A 22,909-nucleotide genomic window follows, 5' to 3' on the forward strand; every position below is an offset into this window, starting at 1 on the left:
TGCATCACAGTGATATTATAGGACTATAGGGACATGAGGAGCATGAAGGACAGAGAATGGCATGTAGAAAAAGAAAAAAGATGAATGAAAGCCTGTGTTTCAGCAGGACAACTTGTTTGACACATTTTTCCAATGTGTCAAAAAGACAACTACTGCAACTCCTCAAATTTATAATGCTCGGATGTTCCCAAGTAATGGCTTCCTTTTTGAAACATGCAGACCACTTCAAGGCTATACTTTGCGGAGCTGCAATAGCAGCTCACACTTCACCGCCATGCTAGGCCAACTGGCTCTCTCCTCTCTGAACCTCTCTGAGGGAGAAGAGAGAGAGAGAAAAAAATTATATCAAACACCAAGCTCTGTGTTTGCACAAGCAACACGAGAGGCAAACTTTGACTCCCTGAGTTGGGGGGAGTCCAGACCAGGGTCTGACTGCCTGCCAAAGAAACTAAAGAACTTCCTCTTTGGCCCTGAACTCACACAAAACATGGAGCGGAATTGGTGAATGGTGGAGTGACTGCTAGGGACAGTCAGAGTTGTCATTCAGTGAAACGACTCTGCTGCTGGGAGTTATGACCCACATGTGGTACGCATAGAAGGTCTCGAAGTAATATAGTGATTTATAAGGGACGCAATGGGATGATAAAACAAGACGAAACAAATTGCAGTTACACATTCAGCTTTCAGACTACAGAATGTGGACAGGGCACACATGTGGACTATATGTTGGTTTAACTAATTTATGCCAGGAGGGAGCTGACGTTGAACGCATCTGGACCTCCCCACCTTCCCTTTTTTCTGTGGAAAAGACTGATCTCGACTTCATAGGACTTCACACATGGAAGAGATTTACCCCATATGCCTAGCACAACAGGACAGCCAGCGTGCTGCTCCCCAATTTACGTCAATATAGTGGATCAAAGCACTTCAAAGTGCAGTGACGGCACACAGGCTCTGAACCACTGGCGTTTAACAAAGAAATCAAATGAAAACACATGCAACGTACCACAGTTGAGTGTGCTCCCCACTAATAAAAGGTATAAGCACATGACAGTGCCCCATCTAAATCACAAAGGAGAGGTAAGCTGCATCTGTATTATTGGACGTCATGCCATTACGTCTACAATATTAACATAGAATCTGGTGGGTCCTCATGTCACAAAAGCAGAATTACTTGTACTAGCCCCACGGTGCTCCCTCAACTCGAGTCCCAGGTTGGAGAGTTTAAACAAACTTGATTACAAGATATAATTGGACCCTGATCCTCATAACCCAAACTGTTCACAGGAACCACTGGCATTCAAGCCATGTTAAAGTCAGTGACACGGAGCAGAACGTTCAACATCAAAGCGGTGCGTTCACAAGGCGGTGGGCTGTTGAAACCAGGCACACACCAGCGTGCGGCTGCCTTGAGCCATAGGGGTAGGAGACGGTGCCAAGAAGGTGCGACCACATCCTGCCCCTGTTCCCACCGATGAGGATATATGGAGACATTAGACGTTTTCACAGGGCAGTCCGAAAACATCAAAGGGCCAACCAATGTGCACCGCCTGTATGACTGGGATTCAGTTCATTTTGAAGAGGTCGGCTGATTCATATACAGATGGATGCCAGGGTACAGTCCAGGATTTGATGGCAGGGACGGACTGAGATGAACTCTCTGAGGTTAAGCCTAACAAGTAGACTGCAATACAGGGCTTCATTAGTTTTGGTCTTGTAACACAGAAAGACCCAAAAAACAGTTAAATATGGGGTGATACTGCTGAGGCTGAACTAAACACTCATCTGTTGTGTTTTGTGAAAACGGTAACTCATGTTAGTCAGGCGTGTAAACCGAAAAGGTGTGCACAGACACGTATACACACTAGAAGGAGTAGATGAGACTGTTTAATCCATCATCACCTCTGGTTGATGATAAACGCAGTGCTAAATGAGTCGAGAGACATTACAATGTCACCAGTCAAAGGTGCTGTGACGCACTTTCACAGTCTGAAAAACCTGCTCCAAGACAGAGTGCGACGTACTTTTCCAGACTGCGGGCCTGTTTTTTTCAGCAGAGGTCTTTTTTTTTTTTCTTTCAGTTCCTTCAGTGAGTCCTAATGCTTTGGCCATATGCTGGAGGCTGCTGAGAGGACAACAGACCTCAGTGTGCAGACAGACCCAGTCTGCGTCCCCTCGCTCTCATTCACTCCCTCTCTCTTCCTTTTCCCTCCATCTCTCTCCTTCCTACAGGGCCACAAACCAGCCTCTGTGAGAGCCATCAACTGCACTAACGACCAGGACTGGGCTCAGTAAACCCCAACTCCCCCTCCCCAAGAGAACCTCCCGCTCACATCCACCTCACACTGCCCCTCTCTGTGCTCTTGATCCACCCCCAAACCTGTTTCCTTCACTGTCTGGCTTGCAGAACTTGGCTGTCCATCTATTACACTGAAAAGATATAGCATGAGATTCAGTGCAGCCTATAAGCCGTTTTCAGTCCCTTCTGCAGCCCTGAAGTGCAGCTGATGTGTATACAAAGTCTTGCCTTAATATCACTGTCAGGTGATGTTTGATTTTTTTGTGTGAGTGCGTGACTGTTACGCAATTACTAATGTGGCTTATGTCATGTTTATCCACATTATTTTGTCTTACAGGAAATAAAGGGGCTAATCATCATAAAAGGTGAATGAAAAAAGTTTGACTCATCAATGCCAGTCGCAGCGTAAACAGGTTTGGAGTATCTGCATGTACAACCCCCCCCTCCACACACACACACACACACACAAACACACCTTTCTCTCTCTCGTTTTGACTTTACCACATGATGAAGGAGAGAGAAATTGAGGTAAAGTACAGACTTGCATGCATACACACACACTTGGTGGTGTTTGTATTTGTCTTTATACTACACATGAAGCTGGAGGGGGAGGGGGCAATGAATCAACACTGTATCACCTCTCCATGTGCGTCAACTACCTCTGTCTGTCAAGAGAGACAGACATATATGGAGGTGAAAGAGAGAGAGAGAGAGAGACACGTAAACAGAAGCATCAAATGCCAGTTTGTCAGGTCAGACTGGGACAGAAGGGGAGATCTCTACAAGTAAACAAAGTCAACCCAGAGTTAACCACATATCTGACGGGAAAATACACTGAAACAGTGCATAACTCAAATTTCATCAGTGACTGGCTGACAGCCAGGTTATGCTGTTTACTCAAATAAAGCAAACCAAGCTTTGTATGTATCTCATCTACTGCTGTCAATTCATAGATCTGATTCCACAGTCTCACTACACTGCATCATAATGAATACATATTTATATTTTAAACTTTTAAACACTACTCATAAGATCTTATTTTCTATAAATATATATAAATGATAGATATAGTTATAGATATAGATAGATAGATAGATAGATAGATAGATAGATATAGCTTTTACATACAAATATTTATATATAGTTATATACTGACTAGCAGTATTGAATAGTAAATAAATAAATTTTATTCTATTTCAAATAAAGAAAGAAAGAAAGAAGAAAAGAAATAAAGAAATAAATAACCAGATTACAAAGAGACATTTTGCTTTCTTTCAGAGACAATGGGATTTTTCTAACACACCTGTTGTCATAGACTTGAATTGAACCTATAAGCTGTGCTAACCTTATATGTTATTAGAATAAATGATAATTATTATGTATAATGCATTTTTAATATGATGCTGCAGGTGTTGTATGTTTAAGAAAGCAGTCCCTGGGGAGCCCGTGGTGTGGTGGGCATTCAGACCCAACCCTGAAACCACACTATCGCCCTTTGTATTCTCTCGGCAAACAACCCTCACTGTGGATTGTGTTTCTTCATAGTTTACAAGTGCAGCTTAATCTCTTCACCTATCAAAACAACAGGCTTCCACTGTAATACACACACACACACACACACACACACACACACACCCCGTTAAGGCCTGTTTGACAGCCCCTTCACAATGCACCATGGAGCTGTGCTGGCATGGGCCAGCTTGAGGGATGGGCCACAGCGAGCTTTATGGCTGTGCTGACGTCAATGACATAATTCAAATACTTAACCAGGCTGCACGCTTCCAGCCCTCAGGATCCTCTCCTCTGGGAGGGAGCCTGGAAAACCTGATATGGACTCTAGACAGTGGAACAGAGTAACTACACTGGACAGGACCGGAGCGGACTGCCAAGCAGCAGTAACTGAAGAAGACATGTCAAATTTGTTTTCCAGTATATCTATATCTATTCCACTGTCTGTGTCAATGCAGGACACAGACAGTGGAATAGATATATTGCCATGCATATCCATCCATCCACTCATTTATTTTAAATATCGAGGTTGTGCTAAATTATATCTTATGTGGAAAAACCTGGCTGAGAAAATGGTTGAGAATATATTTAAGATATTTATTAAGCTGCCCCCCACTTAATTAAAAGACTAGGGCAACAATACCTCATTGCACTTTTTCACTGCAGAGATTTACAGTCTGTTTAAGGGAAAAAAAATCCTGAAATACTTTAGAGTTTATGCACCATGATCATAATGACATGAACAATTATCACAGCTGTCAGAGTGTTAGGCAGAGGTGGATAGAGAACTGTAATACTTTACTCTGATTAAAATATTACAGGATAAATACGTGGATGAATACTTGGAAACAGCAGAGGTGCTGTCACTCTACTTAGATTTTATTCAAGTTACAGTGAACCAGTTTAACCTGGAGCGTTGCACAAAGTAGGCTGTAAGGAGTTCAATAAAATGTAGTTACATTTGAACAAAATATAAACTCTGTAATATTTTCATAAACCCATAACCTCATAAAGAACTTCACTGATGTTACTGCTGATGATGATTGCTCGTCTTCTGCTATTAGGCTATGGAAGCCTTCCAAGAGGGTGCTATATTATGTGGTGCACACGCATGGATGCACACACACACGCACACACAGACACACAAGAAAGACAAGAAACATGCACAAACACACAGCTGCCCTTACTTAAAAGTGACGACTCATCTACAGTACATTCACCACCAAACTCCAGATTAGTAACCTCATGTTTTTCTACCTCATTATGATGTTAGAATAGCCTGTGTCAGATTACAGTCTTCCATTATTTGGCTTTCTTGGCATGTTTATAACATGAGACAAAAGATGGATGAGCAATGCTTACTGAGTGGGGCCCACACCCTGGGCTCTTTACGCACAAAGTCACGTGACTGTATAGTTTCAGGGGAAGGAATGTATGTGTTACAAGTAGTTGTCTGCTGCAGTTAATTCATTTTGCGAAGTCACATGTTGTAAACTGCACCAGCTTTGTGGGAACAGACTTGCTGAGCTGCAAAAAAACAAAGCCCTGAATGTAAAGAGCGAGACGTGCACATGTTTTCACAATGTGCAACAAAAGACAAACATGCGGAGACAGTAAGATCTCATTGATGGAGATAAACAAGTATGAGAAAAGACAGACATACTTTGAACGTATGCGCAGGCTAAAAACTGATAACATCATTTCATATGGTGATTTCATCCCTGCCTTGGGCGCGGAGAGAAATACATCCATCAGGGGTGCCTGCTGTAAACATTAATATCTGGAGGCCAATGAGAAATAAACAGTTAAACCTTGCCATCCCCTCATTAAGCGGTTGTACATCTGCTTGATTAACAACCAACCACATAACCCACATGGCATCTGTGACAAAATTCAGCTGATGTCAGTGATAACTGTTACAGATAATTCAGCAGCCCCTGGCAGTCAAAGACGTCATAACTCCAGCACTTTCATAAAAAACACCTCTTATAAGGCGTAATTCACTGAAAAGCCTATAATCTAAATCAGTCAGGAGAGTAAGCCTTTTGTTGCCCGGCTCACAAGACTTGGTGTGACTGGGCCAAGATGGGGCGTGAAGCGCAAACTGTACACTCACATGCAGAAAATAAATAATCCCATCACGTTATTAGAGTAAAATGGCTAATAACGCAAACAGCCCGCAGTGACGCAACTGAAACTGATCTGATTTTGGTCGACTCCTTCTTTATCCCCTTTCACCCAGTGACTCTGGTCACGTTCCCGCATGCTTTGTTAATTTCATCCAAGTCTGACCTTTTTTTTTCTGCTTCTCCCATATCGCTCTTGATTAAAAAGTTCAAAATCTGTGACGTCTCTCTCTGACCTTTACTGTGTTTTCTTTCTCTCATACCTCACTCCCAGTGCTCTCTGACAACAATCTCTCTTTCTCGTGAACCCGCTGCATCTTTGTCTCCAACTTTAACCTCTTTCTCTCCCTCAAACCTCATCCCCCCTCTCTGAGAAGTCACTCTGCTCTCTCTTGAGTCATGCACTGCTGTGCGAGTGTTTTTATGTGTGTGTGTGTGTGTGTGTGTGTGTGTGTGTGATTCACACTCCATTTCTTATCATCCATCCGAAATATTTTTTCCTAGACATATTCATATTTTCATTGAGCTTTTTGATAGCCATCTAAGCTGAGCTCTTGCCCAGAAAGACGCAGGTATCCTTTCCACTACAGCGCTGCTCGTTAACAGTGGGAATATTGCCTCATCCAAAAACACAGACGCAAAACAGGAAAAATCTGTTCTCCTTTTCCGGTCGATGAAATTCTATTGAGTTGACGAACGCAAGATAGAGAGCAGCATAGAAGAGGATATGAGGGCATCTTTCCCTGGGACATTGTCCATTGTTATAGCCTTCTCAATGCAATGTGTGAACAATCACTATTATTTAGCGGCAGGTGTATGTTTCTTATATGATCAAGACTGGTGACATATGGAGGCAAGGCATCAGAAAAATACTGAGGTGAGATACTGTTTTGAAGAAAAATACACATTATTCTTGCCTGCATCAAAACAGGTTTATTCTGTCTCAGGTTTTCCAATACTCAGAAGAAATTTAAAACCCATACCGGACTCAATCATATTGGTTTTTTACACAAAATTTTTCCAAGGAGTCATGATAGAAGCCAGAAGCTAAGCACTGGACGAGCTTCACTTGTCAGCAATTACTTAAAGAGGGTCAAGGTTTTAGAGAAGTGTGGAGGAGGAGGACAATAAGAGACTCTCAGTCGTCTAGTATTTTTTCCTGCCGGGGGACGCTCACAGACCATCTGTGCTGATAGGAAGTGGAGAGCACCCGTATGTGGGCCATATTGACGTCAATTGGCCTGGAGGAACCAGTGCAGCAGGAACCAATACCCCCTTCCACCCCCCTCCCTCCTCTCCTTTCTTTCCCCCATCTTTCCCTCCTTCTCATCTACCTGATCTGCATCTGGACTATCAAAGATCTCTGCTCTTTCTCTCTCCCTTTTTTCTCACACTCTCTCCCTCCTCTTCTCAGGCAATAACGTCAGCACAAGGGGACTTTCTGCTGTTGTTGTCAGTTCATAGTTTCCTGAATTGATAGCCTTGAATCAGAGTACAGTTTTAAATTTTTTGCAGGCTTGAAACGTTCAAGGATGAAGCAGTTTATGCTCACGGGGTAAATGTATTACAGGGTTCACATGGAAATTTTGAGAAAGAATTACAGGTCCAGGCAAAGTCTATTTGGATGAGCGTTTGCATGTAATGAAATATGCCAAATGCTTACTTCGCAAATAATCTATTGGCTAAATCATACTCCCAGGATCCACTTTACAGGGGCAAGAATTGCAACTTATTGTTTGCCATTTTAATGCAATTTCCACAGAACCTCATTCAAATTAAGAATAGTGGTGACAAGTTTTCAAAACCTGAGGAATACCTGTCACAAGCTAGCTGACTTTAAGTTATGGCATCACCAATTTGGGGTTTAAGATTCATTATTTGTATGTACATGTACACTGTACATGTACACTGTATGTATATGTACACTATATGGACAAATGTATTGGGACACAAATGTATTGGGACACATATGAATTCAATGACTGTTGTCATTGAATTCAGGTGTTTCATTCAGTCCCATTGCCACAGGTGTTTAAAATCAAGCACCTAGCCATGCAGTCTGCCTTTACAAACATTTATGAAAGAGTGGCGTGTTCTGAAGAGCTCACTGAATTCCAGCATGGTACTGTAATAGTAATGTAATAGGATGTCAAGGCTGCAACAATTCAGATTGTGAAATTTCTTCCCTCCTAAATATTCCAGCTGTAAGTGGGATTACTGCAAAGTGGAAGTGTTTAGGCACCACAGCAACTCAGCCACCAAGTGGCAGACCATGTAAAGTTACAGAGTGGGGTCACCGAGTGCTGAGGTGCATAGTGCGTAAAAGTGGCCAACACTCTGCTGACTTAATACCTGCGGAGCTCCAAACCTCCTCTGGCATAAACATCAGCAAAAAACTGTGTGCCAAGAGCTTCATGGCATGGGTTTTCATGGCCGAGCAGCCCCATGCAAGCCTTACATCACCAAGCACAATGCCAAGCTTTAGATGGAGCGGTGTAAAGCACGCCACCACTGGACTCTGGAGTGACGGAAATATATTCTGTAGAGTAACCAATCACATTTCTCTATCTGGCAGTCTGATGGATGAGTCTGGGTTTGGAGAATGCCAGGAGAACGCTCCCTGCCTGATTGCACTATGCCACCTGTAAAGTTTGGTGGAGGAGGGATAATGCTATGGGCTTGTTTTTCATGACTGAGCCCCAGTGCACAAAGCTCCATAAAGGCATGGTTAGCTGAGTTGGGTGTGGAAGAACTTGACTGGCCCGCACAGAGCCCTGACCTCAACCCCATCCAACACCTTTGGGATGAACTAGAACGGAGATTGGGAGCCAGGCCCTCTTGTCCAACATCAGCGTCTGACCTCACAGATGCTCTTTTGGATAAACGGGCAAAACTTCCCACAGACACACTCCAAAATCTTGTGGAAAGCCTTCCCAGAAGAGTGGAAGCTGTTATAGCTGCAAAGGGGGACCAACTCCATATTAATGCCTATGGGTTTAGAATGGGATGTCATAAAAGCTCCTGTGGGTGTCATCCGTAGGTGGTCCATATAGGGCCATATAGTGTCATCACTTATGGCATGTTCAAAAATTATCATCTAAATTTGAACATTTCTTTCTGATTGCAAAAAGTGCAACTCAAAATTGTTTTTTTTTTTTTTTTTTTTTTTTTTTAAACCTTTTTCCTGTCTTTCCTATATTTAGCATAATACTTCCATCTACTAGTGGCCATGCGGGATATGTGACCGCAGACAAAAATGAACATACTTCCAAAACTGTGTTAATGAAAAAATTCTGAATTTCAAACGCCAGATTTCTCATGACTGGCCTTATTTCTGATGAGGGTGTGAGTAAAAAATCACTTTTTATGTAGTGATTTGCCAATACATAACAGGACTCACCTGACAGACACACTTTGGTGGCAGGAGGCTGATTTGCAGCAGGAGACCTCCTAAAACCAGAGAGAAACAAGTCAGAATCTGTGAAATTTGAATCCCAAATGGCCGCATTCTTCTCTGTGTGATTTGGCTTCAGCTGCAGCGAGTGTTGTCAAAGCACAAACAGATGCGTCTGCAGTTCTCGGAACTCTTTGAAGGTCATACATGGTCAGATTTTGAGAGTTTGAACCGTCATATCTGATAGTTTCATCTCACACTGGCCCCTCTTTTTGAGGTCATACTGACCTCATTAATGCCGGCAGGCTTCACCAACTAAAGTCACTGTCCCAGTTCAGTGTGATTCTGCAAGTCATGTCATCAAACACATATCATGTCCAACAGCTATTGCAATTTCTCCCTTTTAGGATTTCAATATTTTGGACATACCCAGTGACAGCAAAACAAGCACAGAGAGCTAAGGATGAAATCTGTAACCTCTATAATGTGACTGTACCAACTAGAGGCTGCTCTGGAGGAAACATCTATGAAGCACTGGCGCCCCCAAGTGAGGAATCATGACATTTTAAACAGGAGTACCTTAACGAGAATTAGGGATGTGTGATTGTCCTATAAAATCAGGATTCACGTTTTATTTAGGATTTAATCCACATTAAATCTAAGGCATCCCACACTAACGGAGGTGCCATTCAAATACTGCAGGGGGTAAAAGACTAGTGTAGCAATGTCGTGTCATGTATTTTTCAGCAAGCCTTTCTATCAGCATCAGCATGTCCCCAGCATAGTCACTTTGATCCATAAAATAAAGATACTTTCTGAAGCATGCATTCACAAAACTATGGCTAGAAAATAGCGTAACTGCTTTGAGAGAAAATAGTGAAAATGACTTACTTATTAGATGTACACTGTACATTTGTCAAGATGACAAAGTTGTTTCTGACAGTACGAAGACTTGCCAAAACCTAAAAGAATAAGAATGAGAATTCAGAATACAGCTACAGGTGGCGATACCAAAGCTCAAGTCCATGTAAAATATTTGTAAGACAAAGGCTGGCACATGTAAACAGTACTTATTATTTATATACATTAAGGCACAGGACATAAAGCTAGATTATGCATTAAATGTATTATTATATGCATTATAATGTATAGCATGTACTGTAAATGCATTTTAATTTGATGAAGGAAAGGAAGAAGAAAAGTACTACTGCATTAATTTGTCTATTTTCTATTGTCTTCAACAGCTTTACTGGAAACACACATACCAAAATGTTTACTGCCAAGTGAGGTCATTAGCTTTGTGGGTTATGTGATATGAAGCCACAAGAATGACTAACATAATGCAAAAGATAATGGGGATACCTTATAAGTATATGTATACCTCATAAATATACACCTTATATATACTGTGTAAGTATACCTTACTTTTATTATTAAAATAAATCAATTGCTTGCACTAATTGGACAGGTATTGTAAATATAATATAGACTGATCCACTCTAAGTGTTGCTGAATCACCCAGCCAGGAGAAGTGCTATTGAGGGGTGAAAATGATATGGGGAACTCAGGGCCAAAACCACCATTTCAACATTGGGGGGGGGACAGATATCATGGGGGTATTGAATTGCTAATATATTCCAGCAATATTAGGGGGGACATTTTTGGAGTGCTTGAACATTGGGGGGGACAAGTCCCCCCCAATGTATATGGACGTTTGGTCCCTGGGGGAACTCGTACCTGGGCAAAGGGAGTTACAATCAAGTCCTCTCCATGCCTGAAATGAGACAAGACAACTATTTAGCATTTAGCCATTTTGAATATGCCACAAAGGTCCATCTTTGTGATTGATGCAGAGCATTATGGCACAATCCACTCACAGTTCCCCAACTATGGAGGAGTTTCGAGACATGGACTTGGGCGAGAGCTCGTAGTCGCTGTCAGAGCGGTAGAGGAAGGACTCCCGGCGCTGACCATGGCCTGCCAGGTTGGGATGTAAAACCAGTCCTGAACCTGGGGACACCTGGTCTGAGGGGCTGCAGCACAATGATGGGCCATTCTCAACTTCAAAGCTAAAAGAAGAGAGAGAGAGAGAGAGAGAGAGAGAGAGAGAGAGAGAGAGAGAGTAATCAGTCACAGGGCAGGCCAGGAGATGAGATGAGACAGGTCTACTTATCGTCTGAAAAACTCAACAGGATGGGGAAATAATTCATTCTGACACTGAAAAGCTGTGAAGAATAGTTTTCATTCAGATAGTCAAATGCAATCTGGTACAGGACAAAAATAACAGAAGTCTGCCCACAGGAGGCGCTGCTGCAGAGCCTTATTCCAATCTAAAAATACATAATGCTTTGACCTGAACTGGTCTATGTCAGGTGTCGCTGAATACCTTTCAATAGGTGAGTCATGACACAATGAGTTGGAGCCAAAATGAGGTCAGTGCACCGTGAACATGCATTAAGAGAGATACTCATGCGTATTTTTCTTGGATATTCATGTCCTGGAAAATTATGTAAATGAAATTGTGGGCAATAAATCAGTGACAGCTGTGAAAATCAACTCAGGTCAAATGTTTGTTGACTTGGAATAAATCTTGGTGTTGCGTATTACTGTATGCGGCCAGCACTCTTCCCATGGTATTCAGAAAGCATATGCAGCATTATTAAATTGAATCAATGAATGGGTTTGGATGTTTTCTTGGTCACCGTCAACTATTGAATATTTTGAATACACTTCCACTAAGTACAGGTTTGCAAAACATGCCTGCAGTTCCAGGGAAAGAGATGGTTACATAAATCCTGAAATGATTACTCACCCTGTCCTGTCCTAAAAACAAAACAATTCTGCTCACTAGATGAGTATTCTTAATGCTTTGCTGTGCAATGAGGCATGGGGTACTGTGAGCTCCTGTGTTTGTCTACGTGTTTGACTCCCACTAAGTATCAAACTACGCAAACTTCACGTGCAAAGAAAATCGCTCAGGCCAAAGGAAATGACACATGCATTGTGTATGATACACAGGGCTCATTCCATCAATCATAATGACACAATGAAGCCATCACTGACGTACAAACGGATATAATCTGTTAGTTTGGAGCGAGGAGAGGCTATTGTGTAACCAGATGATCAGAAATCTGGGGTCAGACGGACCACGGCTTAGAGGTGAAAGATCAAAGTATCAATAGCCAGCAGGATCAACATATGCCAGAGACCAAGGATTAAAAAATAAAACTCTCTCTAAGTGCTGATTTAGGGTTAGGTAATATGCAGAGGAAGGCTGCCAGATGTGTGAATGTGTGTCGGACTGAATGAGGGTGAACCTGTTCTATATTAACAATATTATGCCTCAAATGTGTTGTATGTTTATAGTATTATATTCCAAATGCAGTGACACGCTGCACACAGTAAATCCCGCAATTGTAATCCAGTGTTGCCTAAAACAAATAATGTCAGAAGACAGCTTATCTCGCTCTCAAATACATCACTCTGCCCCCCTATCGTGCAATCAGCCAGTCTACAGTATATCTTTTAATGGATTAACCCAAAGGCCAGGTCAGCATGTGCCCCTTATTCACCCCCTGCCTCTGCAATCTGAGCAGCATGTGAGATAATCCAGGCACATATCCCCTGAGATGCTTTCAGACCAACACCTCTGCCAAAGAGGCTCATGTTTATGTAAAATGTGCAAACTGTGGTGTTTAATACACTCATGCACTCACGCAGAATGATACATGTCCATACCACGTTGTGCGTCATCAAAAATCCAACTTCAATACACAACATTAACTACACGCTTACGTACAGTAAACTAATCTCTTAATCTGACATACGCACTAAACGGCAATATATTAACACATTTTCTGCAAATCCTGATGTGATGTAAGGTTCACCGCAGCAATTTGGTAAAGTAGAGGGAAAACACCTCAATATATTTTTTCCAAATCAGTGATGTGAAATCAAGCATAAGTGCAAGTTCTTTTAGCAATATATAAATTATAGATGTAAAGCACCATTTTCAGACAGCAACCCACCAAAAACAGTTATTCTAAAGTATACGCATGCGTAGGGAGGAAACAAAGTCTGTTTTTAAGAGCAACAAGAAGAGGATGAAAAAGAGGGAGAAAAATACCTCACAGACACTAGTTTAAAATGTTAGTCACCAAACACCTGGTACACAATGATAAAAAAGGCAGGAAAGTGAGAAAGCAGAATGCTGCAGAGTCACCTGGGTGCTGAGAGGTGTACTGTACTGACTGCCTCCTCGCTGAAGTCAAAGTGCCCCGCCCTGCATCTCCGAAACATTCTTCTCTCCTTTTCCGCCTCCTCCCTCCTCACCAGGCACCAAAACACACTGACACTATGAACGTTCAGTCACTCACACACATACACACACGGATTGACAGCCCTCTGTTTCTGTCCAGAAGCAGGCCACGTGCTGGAATAACGTAGGCTTGGCAGACGCTAAAGGGCAGATCCGGGCTGGAGCACCGGGAACGGATTCTCACTCGCTCTGTCCATCTGAGCCTCTGTCTTTTTCTCCATTCTGTTAAAGCACTGCAGATTAGTCAGGGCGTTCATCATCCCACCCTCCCTTGACTCGGCTGCCAGCGATGCCCCATAAATGCAAACATACCAAAACCCCCTGTGGAATGTGGGGTATTAACGGGAAAATCCATGCCAAAGCAGCTAAATGTGTTTTTGTTGCTTGTTAAGTCAGAAAACATCTCGCTGATGTGCACACTGAGAGATGTTTTCCCAGGAGAACTGTTCCAAAAGGTTAAAAAAACTAATCAGTGCCAGCAAATAACATTGTAATGTCTTTGCCCTTTCACCTCAACTGTGGTTCCCATGTAGCTACACATCTTACTTCAAACTGGTTTCAACAGTTTTCAATGTGAATATATATCTGTATTTATATCTATCTGTCTGTCTGTCTGTCTGTCTATATATACACGCACACACTTAATATAGTGTGTGTGTGTGTGTGTGTGTGTGTGTGTGTGTGTGTGTGTGTGTCTGTGTGTGTGTGCGCTATTAAAGTAAAAGAAAAACTAAAGCTGATTTAAAATGTAGTCAAAGTAAAGGCTGGAGAGCAGTGTTACATAACATCTTTTCCATGTAATTCTTAAAGGGCATGGTTCAAACTGGATTCTTTTAACTGGAAACTCAAAATGACAAAACAAAAAAGAAAAACAAAGTAAAGGTAGATTCCTCTTCTCTTTGCAGACAGACTGTTCACCGTGACAGGAAACACAGTGGGTCAGTTCACACTTTTGGATGACAAATTTATTCTCTGGAATGGATGTGAATGTTGGGAAGAACGATACTTCAACAAAAACAGACTTAAGCAAATATAAACTTATTGTCTTGAAAAAAAAAATCGCAAAAATAAAAGTTCATGAAAAACTCTGTTACAGTAACTGGAGTGAGTTTTTTCCACATTATAAGAAAATTAAACCACACTCTAAGTGAACTCTGCTGGCCTGGCCTTGTTAACCATTCAGGTCACTGGCGAGGGCTGTGTGGTGTGAATAAGATGTAACTGGGGCAGCACAGTGAAGGGTGCAGTTCAGTTCTGCACTGAAAATATGAAATGGAAAGAGAGGGAGAGACAGAAGGGGTGAGATGGCTGGAGGAGGAGTTGTCAGTAGGGTAGAGGGGAATGGGGCAAGGTACCACAAACTCTGAGCCAAACACAAGCACAGAGATGGAATGATCATGCATTTCAAAGGAGAAAGTAAAATGATAGTGAGGATCTTTATAATTTTGTCAATGACTAATTTTATCAGCAACACCAATTCTTTCATCAGACAGCTATCATTACAACACAAAGCAATGTTACCATCCATAGAGAGCGGTTTTAAAGGCCAAGGCTAAAATAAGCTAAGAGCAAACTGATTAACGTGACAGGGTTAGACCGAGGAGAGCCAGAGTCTGCCATTATTGTCTGAGTGGAAACAGATCACAGGAGACAGAGCAAAAAGCAAAACCAGCTGAAAAACATCAACTGTCGCTGCACACACAGGATTCAGTGAACAATGCAATAGTGGTTATAGATGATGATGCCAGAGATAACTTGCCAGTGCCAGATATAACTTTTCTATCAGGCATCGTACACTATTCTACATCCAACAGTAAAAAGCATTTGGCAGTGAGCTCAACCCAGCACAAACTGATCAATGTTTTTCAACATTTCATCACTCAAATATTTCACAACTCAGTTTTCAACACCTAAAAAATGTAACAATGAGCTCCATGTACTTGGATGGCAATGCGGCATGTGGACGTACAAAGATTAATTCAATACACTGGTCCTAATTAGTCAAAGTTCCAACTGTGTGAGGGCCTCTAGAAATCTGCAGCTCATTAGCATCACCAGACTCTTAATGTAATATTGTCACGCTCCTTCTAGCAAGTTTGCAATCCATTGCAACTTTTTGCAGTTCAGCTGGGACTCCAATGGGTTTTAACTTATCCTTGGCCAGCACGCAGGAACACGGTCTGCAGATCTACTTTAAATAAAAAAAGGTCTGAGTGAGTGAAAAAATCAGCCTTGAATCATCATGCACCTGTTCGAAATGAATAGTTGTATTTAATTAAATAAACAGAATAAAGAAACGACTATGTGAGTTACAGTTTGCCATCTCATCCACAGTGGTTGCATATAACTTCCTCTCTCTCTGTCTCTCTCTCTCACACACACACATACACTCTCTCACCCTGACCAAATTCTTACCAGGTGTTAGCTACAGTGAAGCGCCTGTGTCGGCGGAGACGCTTGTTCACCACCTGCTTGCGAAAGTGTCTTGGCGAGCTGTGAGGCGAAGACCTCTGGCCAGAGCCAGCAGGGACAACACTACACGAGTCGTCCTGGTCCAGCCTGAGCTCCCTGTTTTCTCCACTGGTCTCCATACGCTGCTCCTGCTTTACACCCGAGTCTGGTGTGAAAGAGCCACGATACCCAAGTGCCTGGGGCTTCCCATGCAGCAGTTAAGTGTGGAATTCAAAGGCTCTTCTCACCGATGTCTTGCTAACATGTAGAGACTTGTTTAGCAATCAAGCCATAAAATTTCCTCTTGACTGTTTTTTTTTAAGTTGACAGCTTTTCCTTCTTGATAATCACCTTCATCATACAGCAAAAACAAATGTTGTTAAGCTATATTCAGAAGGCGATTCCCTTCAGTTTGGGATTGATGTGATTGGTGGATATCTCCTTTCAGACAAGCCCCTCTGCAATATTCATAAGGCCATAATGTAATGTCATTCTGCACTGAGATTCCAAAATAACATCATGCAAGCTGATTGGCTAATCAATGACAGCCGGAAAATCAATAGCCACAGCTGTGGAGCATCCACATTGGCATGCAATAAACAGAGCAAAACTGCTCCTGACCCTTATTCCAGATGAGTGCACTCCATGCTTTTAAAAAGCAGTGGAGCAGAGTACAAGTGTTCATGAGGCAAAAAGCAGCAGATGAGACAGTGAATAGAGAGCAGGTGGGATTAATGGTCAGCTAACAAACTATGAGATGAGTTATGGTGTTTGAAAGGAAAATGCAAACAGCAAATAAATAGCATTCATACATCAATATATGTTGGGGATTGCAATACAACGATTTAATGAGAAAGAGGCAGCCATAATAGAAAATCTCTATTAAAAAAATGCATATTTTGCAGGGTGGTTGCAGCAGCGTATTCTGCCTCAGATGTAGACAATGACACTAACACTGTACTAAGTTGAACAGCTGTCAAGTTACTCCTTGTACCTTCTAATCTCTGACAAAGTGGCTGAATTCCTCCAAAGGTATTATAATAAAGCTTAAACTAAGAAATTAAACCTTGGTATTCAAAAAAATAAACTGGAAAAACACAAGTAAGACTTAATGAAAAACCTAAAATTGAACAAAATCTGTTGCAAACTATAAAAACAGAATTCAACACTTGTATAACTTTAAAAATACCAGCTTAACAAAAATACAAAACAACCTAGAGTGGGAAAATAAAAATGGAAAAAAGGAAAAATATGATATAGATGTACACTACTATAATAATCCAGCAGAGAGTACAGTATAGCGGTAATTAAATAGCACAATAAATGCCACATGCAGAGCAGTAGTGTTGGCATCAATGTAGTGTAGAGGCGTTACTACTGAGCCAAAATCAAACAATAATCATACTATCATAAAATCATAAAATCATTTACTAATTCCCTGAGGAGTGCAGATGCTCACCTGTCTGGGTCGGCCTGGGTGATGTCAATGCGCGGCAGAGAGACGATGGGCAGGCTCGTGGGTCTGGTCCGGGTCACAGGATCCTCGTCAGGTGTCGGGGACCTGCCCCTGTCCCGTTCCCTCTCTGCCTGTCGCCATGACAATGGAGGCAGCTGCAGGTTGCCTGAGAAACGCCTGTGGACTTTGCACAGCTCCACTCCCAGGGTGCTGCCAGTGGGAAACTGCCCCGAAGCAGGCTCCTCACTCTCCTAAGGGCAGGGCAAATAAAATGCTAAGAGACAGATAGATAGATAGATAAACATTATAGAGTTTTCCTGTGGATGTGACTCCTCTGAGATTATGTTTTGTAGCTGTGAAGAAAGCGTGGGTGAAATGTTGACGTCCAGTGACCGTGAACTCTTACTGAGATTCTACTGTGTTGGAAAATTGCTTTTGAATAAAAAAATAATAAATAAATAAATAAAATAATAAAGGTAATTATAGCTTGATAGAACATTATACTGTGCTTTTTTGTGAGCTTCTTGTACAAATTTAGGAGGTGTGAACTGTTTTGGGCATCAACTGCCATCTCTTTGAATTCTTCATTTCCCAAAAAACAGCTCTAGGGGGCACTGTAGGACCTGTCCAACAGCAATCCACCTTTCACTGTATTGTTCGGTTTGGGGTAAAGTCAAAATGAGATGACAGAACAAACAAAATTCTGTCTTTACTGACTCCAGAGAAGAAATTAACATGATGTAAGACCAGTATAAACAGTATGAATGTAAAAAAGACTTTAAAGGAAATCACCAAAGCTTTGACCATGACAACCTTATCATCAAAGGAAAAATGGTATTTTCCTCTTTTAAGTCACAGACAGCAAAGACACTTCTGAATCCCTGACTGAAAACATGTGAACTTTACACATGAATGTATAAAAACTAATAAAACAACCTCTCTGCCCTGCACCTAAATAAGTAGCACATATTGGCAACATTTTCTTTTTATATTATGCATTAAAAAATTTATCAAAGCCTGCTGACATTTATATGGCACCACATATAAAATGTGTGTTTGATGTGTCTGGTTGAGTGCTATGAAACCTGTGCGCTTCACCAGTAATGACTGGTTGTAAACGACCGTGCCACTGAAGGAAGAAAAGCAGGTGCCAGTTTGCAGCATATATCAACTTCCATTTTATGCTCATTGCATGCAAATGTACATAAAACACACAAAACGCACCAGGGAGATACAGAATGACCATAACGGCGAGGGTGAGGAGGATCGAGGAATTCCTAGAGCGCAGCCAGGGTTGGTGTGGACAAAGAGACGTACAGCAGGATGAGTGAGAATGACTGATAGAGAGAGCAGTTGATGGTAAGTGGGAGATGAGGAGAAAGTGATAGAGAAAGAGCACGCCTGCAATCTGACGCTACTGTCACCTCATTAAGGGTCGTTGCTGGGAAAAAGCAAGAGGCCCTGGAACCGAATTCACAAAAACTCTTAGAGAATATCCTTAGAGCTCCTCTCTTAGCCTGAGCATTTCCAACAAGGATCCCTAACTCCAGAGTGATTTATGAGAAGTTCTCAGAACAACTCTATGCAAGGACTGGAAAGTTTTGTCCTAACAAGGGGGCGTGATTAGCCCCAGGAACGACAATCAAAGAATTCAGTTGCTATAATATAAACAGTCAGTGGCACACAGGCCTACTTGCACAGTCACTTACTCATACTATGATTAACTGCATCCATGCCAGTGGTTTTCGGACTTGATCGATTTTATGCAGACTAGAGCCCATCCAATATTGGATTTGTGGAGCCAATGCTCATGCTGATATTAGGGAGTACAAAAAATTCCAATTCACACATAAGAAAACACACATAAACACACATTTTTTTTTTTTTTTTTGCAATGATCTCTCAAGTATGGCCAGCAAACACTTGTGACAAAGATATCTAATGGAGACAGGATATTGAACAGTTTAACAATACAAATTATTGTCCAAATGCACTGGCAAATAAACTTCACTGGGAATCTATCTTTAAAAAAAATGAGTTAAGAGAAAGGATTAAATATTCATTTCTAAATTACTCAAAAAAAAAAAAAAAAAAAAGCTTTCATATCTGTGCATATTGGATACATACACACTCAACACATATGGCAATCCCCATATACCCTATATGGACAAAAGTATCGGGACACACCTCTTAATCACTGAATTCAGGTGTTTCATTCAGTCCTATTGCCACATAAAATCAAGCAGCCAGCCATGCAGTCTGCCTTTACAAACATTTGTGTAAGAATAAGTCGTTCTAAAGAGCTCACTGAATTCCAGCATGGTGCTGCAATAGTAATGTAATAGGATGCCACCATTGCAAGAACTCAGTTTGTGAAATTTCTTCCCTCCTAGACATTCCTCAATCAACTGCAGTGGTATTATTGCAAAGTTGAAGTGTTTAGGATCCACAGCAACTCAGCCCCCAAGCGGCAGACCACGTAAAGTTACAGAGCGGGGTCGCCAAGCGCTGGGGCTCATAGTGCGTAAAAATCACCAACTGCATCTGACTGCACTACGCCAACTGTAAAGTTTGGTGGAGGAGAGATCATGCTATGGGCTTGTTTTTCTGGAGTTGGCCTCGGCCTCATTTCTCTGCTTCCAACTTTGTGGGAACAGTTTGTGGAAGGCCCTTTTCTGTTCCAGCATGACTGAGCCACAGTGCACAAAGCAAGCTCCACAAAGGCATGGCTGGATGAGTTTGGTGTGGAAGAACTTGACTGGCCCGCACAGAGCCTCAACCTCAACCCTATCTAACACCTTTGGGGTGAACTACAATGGAGATTGTGGGCCGGGCCCTCTCGTCCAACATCAGAGTCTGACCTCGCAAATGCTCTTCTAGATAGATGGGCAAAAATTCTCACAGACACACTCCAAAATCTTATAGAAAGCCTTCCCCGAAGAATGGAAGCTGCTCTAGCTGCAAAGGGGGACCCACTCCATATTACAGCCTAGGGATTTAGAGTGGGATGTCAGAAAAGCTCCTGTAGGTGTAATGTGTAGGTAGTCCAAAAATTTTCCATTTACTGTATGTGTGATAAGCTAATGTCAGGCTGACAATATCAGCCATACCAATGTATCAGTTAACAGGTAAAAGAAAACGGTTCAGTTGTGAATGGTTTCTATGATCGCTGTATGTAAATGTAAATGTAAATAAGTGATGATGTCATTTGGCATGTAAATCTCCCATAACCCAGGAGGAATGGAAGCAAATAGAAGAACCTAAAAACTTGTACTTGTAAAAAATAAACTAAATGACAAATACAAATGATCTATTCGTGTCTTTGTAACAATGTGCTTTCACATGTAAGCCTAGCAAAATTAAAGAAAGTGTAGCAGAAAACATTTCTCCTGTTTCTGTGTCTTTCCGCAATTTTCTCCTCAGCTTAAGAAACTCCCAAGCCTCCTAAAAGTCCTCCTCCCTACTCCTTCACCTTAGGAGCTCTCTTAAGGGCTAAAAGTCTTTGTGAATAACTCTATCTTTCCTGTGATTTACTCTTATTTTTTAGGGGAAATTCTTTAAAAAATGTAAAAAATTTTCTTAGAATTTCACAACTAGAAGCAACTTTGCTTTGTGAATACAGCCCTTGGTGCTGCCTGGACTCGTGCATAACCTGGAACAAGTTGCAACCAAAACAAATTAAGGGCTTCAAGAACTAGAAAAAAAAATTGGTATAAAATTCCACAAAAACAAAATGCCCTCTAAAAGTGAATGAGGAGAAAGGATAGCAATTGGGTGAGTTAGAGAGCTTTCTTGAACTCTGATTTACGCTTAAATCTACCCTTAAGTAGTTTCAAAGTAAGAAAAAAAAGCTTTAATATTGTATGACAACAGCACATTCTCATTACAGTGCTTCACTGAAGCTACATCATGCTTCTACTGAGTAAAATATTCCAACCCAAGACCGCTGTGTTTTATGGCTGCAGCATTAGATCAAACAGAAAATATCTAGATGTCCTGTGCATCACTTTATCCACATTTCCGCATTTCCGTAATTCAGCAGGACATATTTGGTGTCTTTGGAAACCATGGGATCTCCCCTAGAAATTAAAATGCAGTTCTGTGGGTTTGAACAGAGCTCAACCGTGCAGTGTGCATTTGTAATGACGAACCCACTGATGGGACCGGAGGGGTTCAAGAGGTTTCCCAGCTCCTCTCTGAAGTGAAAGTGACTGACAGTAATGGCACGAAACAGGGCAATTGAGGATGGAATAAAACAGAAAGTGAAGAGATACAGTAAAGAGGAATGACAATGAGGGAGTAAACACCAAGTCCAACAAGATGGGACTGGAAAAGAAATTGTTTTTGAATAAGAGGATGACAGGATGACAAGAGGAGACAGAAATCAGAGACAGAAACCCGAGTCTGCCTTTCCCCCTGATTGTCAGTAAACAGAGTTCTGCTGACTCCTATTTTCCTTCTAGGAAATGTAATTTATCTGATTTATTCTGCCTGTCTCAGAGACATATTCCCCCTGTCCTGGGAAAAGGGTGGCAATTGAATCTGGCAAAACACAACTCTCCCTACTTTGATCCATCCGGGCTGTTTCCTTTTATACAACCACTCAAGTCAAACACGCTGGGCCATAAACAGAGATCTAAATTGCATTCCGTCTACATGTCACGGCTTTTTCATTGCCATGTTATCTATTAACTGTGTATTGATTGTGTCCCAAAGACCTGGACATGTAATTCGAGTTCTTTATTGATTGCTTCTCTATGGCGTCAGTATCATTTGGAAACGGAAACACTGCTTATATATGCCCAGTATGCATGTGCATAGGCCAAGAGCAGAGCAAGGACACTGATAACTGGGGGATCCAAAACAACAGTAAATTTAGACACCTTGATTATTCATACTGAGCTTTGCCCGAACACCACATGCACTTAAAAGGACAGGAACTGTGATGAAAGGTACGGCGCAATCAGCCTAAAACGGAGGCGCTGTACTGTACCTCCAATGTCAAACAGAGGTGGAGTGGGTGTTTTCAAGATGAAGATGAAAGGGATCTTTTGGCAGCAAGACCTAAACAAGTCCAATGTTCTCTGAGGCTTCCAAAAAGCCTCTTTTAAACAGCTTGAAACAAATGAGACAGCATTGGGAGTGAAGCCTGAGGAACATTGTATGATTTAGCACCCGCATTATTGAATCCGACTGTAAACAGAAAGAGGACAGCTGTGTTTTTTTCAAAATGATTAAAGTTATTCTGGGAATTTTAGAGCCCAAAAACACATCACAATTCATAAAAAATGAGTATTTGTATTCTCAAATATGTTTTAAATGATGTACGCCAGCATCAGATGATGATTCAAATTGT

The 22,909-nt window shown here is 41.6% G+C and overlaps 1 protein-coding gene across 1 annotated transcript in view; it reads right to left on the reverse strand.

The window, feature by feature from the left end:
- The window catches only part of LOC115375118 (cAMP-specific 3',5'-cyclic phosphodiesterase 4B-like), a 41,630-nt gene that overhangs the window by 16,707 nt on the left and 2,014 nt on the right, over window positions 1-22,909 (reverse strand). Inside the window, exons 2-6 of the mRNA XM_030074445.1 lie at window positions 17,557-17,804; window positions 11,206-11,397; window positions 11,066-11,102; window positions 10,220-10,290; window positions 9,335-9,384 (exon numbers count right to left, since the gene is read on the reverse strand). Coding sequence (XP_029930305.1) covers window positions 9,335-9,384; window positions 10,220-10,290; window positions 11,066-11,102; window positions 11,206-11,397; window positions 17,557-17,804 — 598 coding nt within the window. The remainder of the gene's footprint in view (window positions 1-9,334; window positions 9,385-10,219; window positions 10,291-11,065; window positions 11,103-11,205; window positions 11,398-17,556; window positions 17,805-22,909) is intronic.

Source organism: Myripristis murdjan, chromosome 17 (assembly GCF_902150065.1).
Source record: "Myripristis murdjan chromosome 17, fMyrMur1.1, whole genome shotgun sequence".
NCBI classification, from domain to species: domain Eukaryota; kingdom Metazoa; phylum Chordata; class Actinopteri; order Holocentriformes; family Holocentridae; genus Myripristis; species Myripristis murdjan.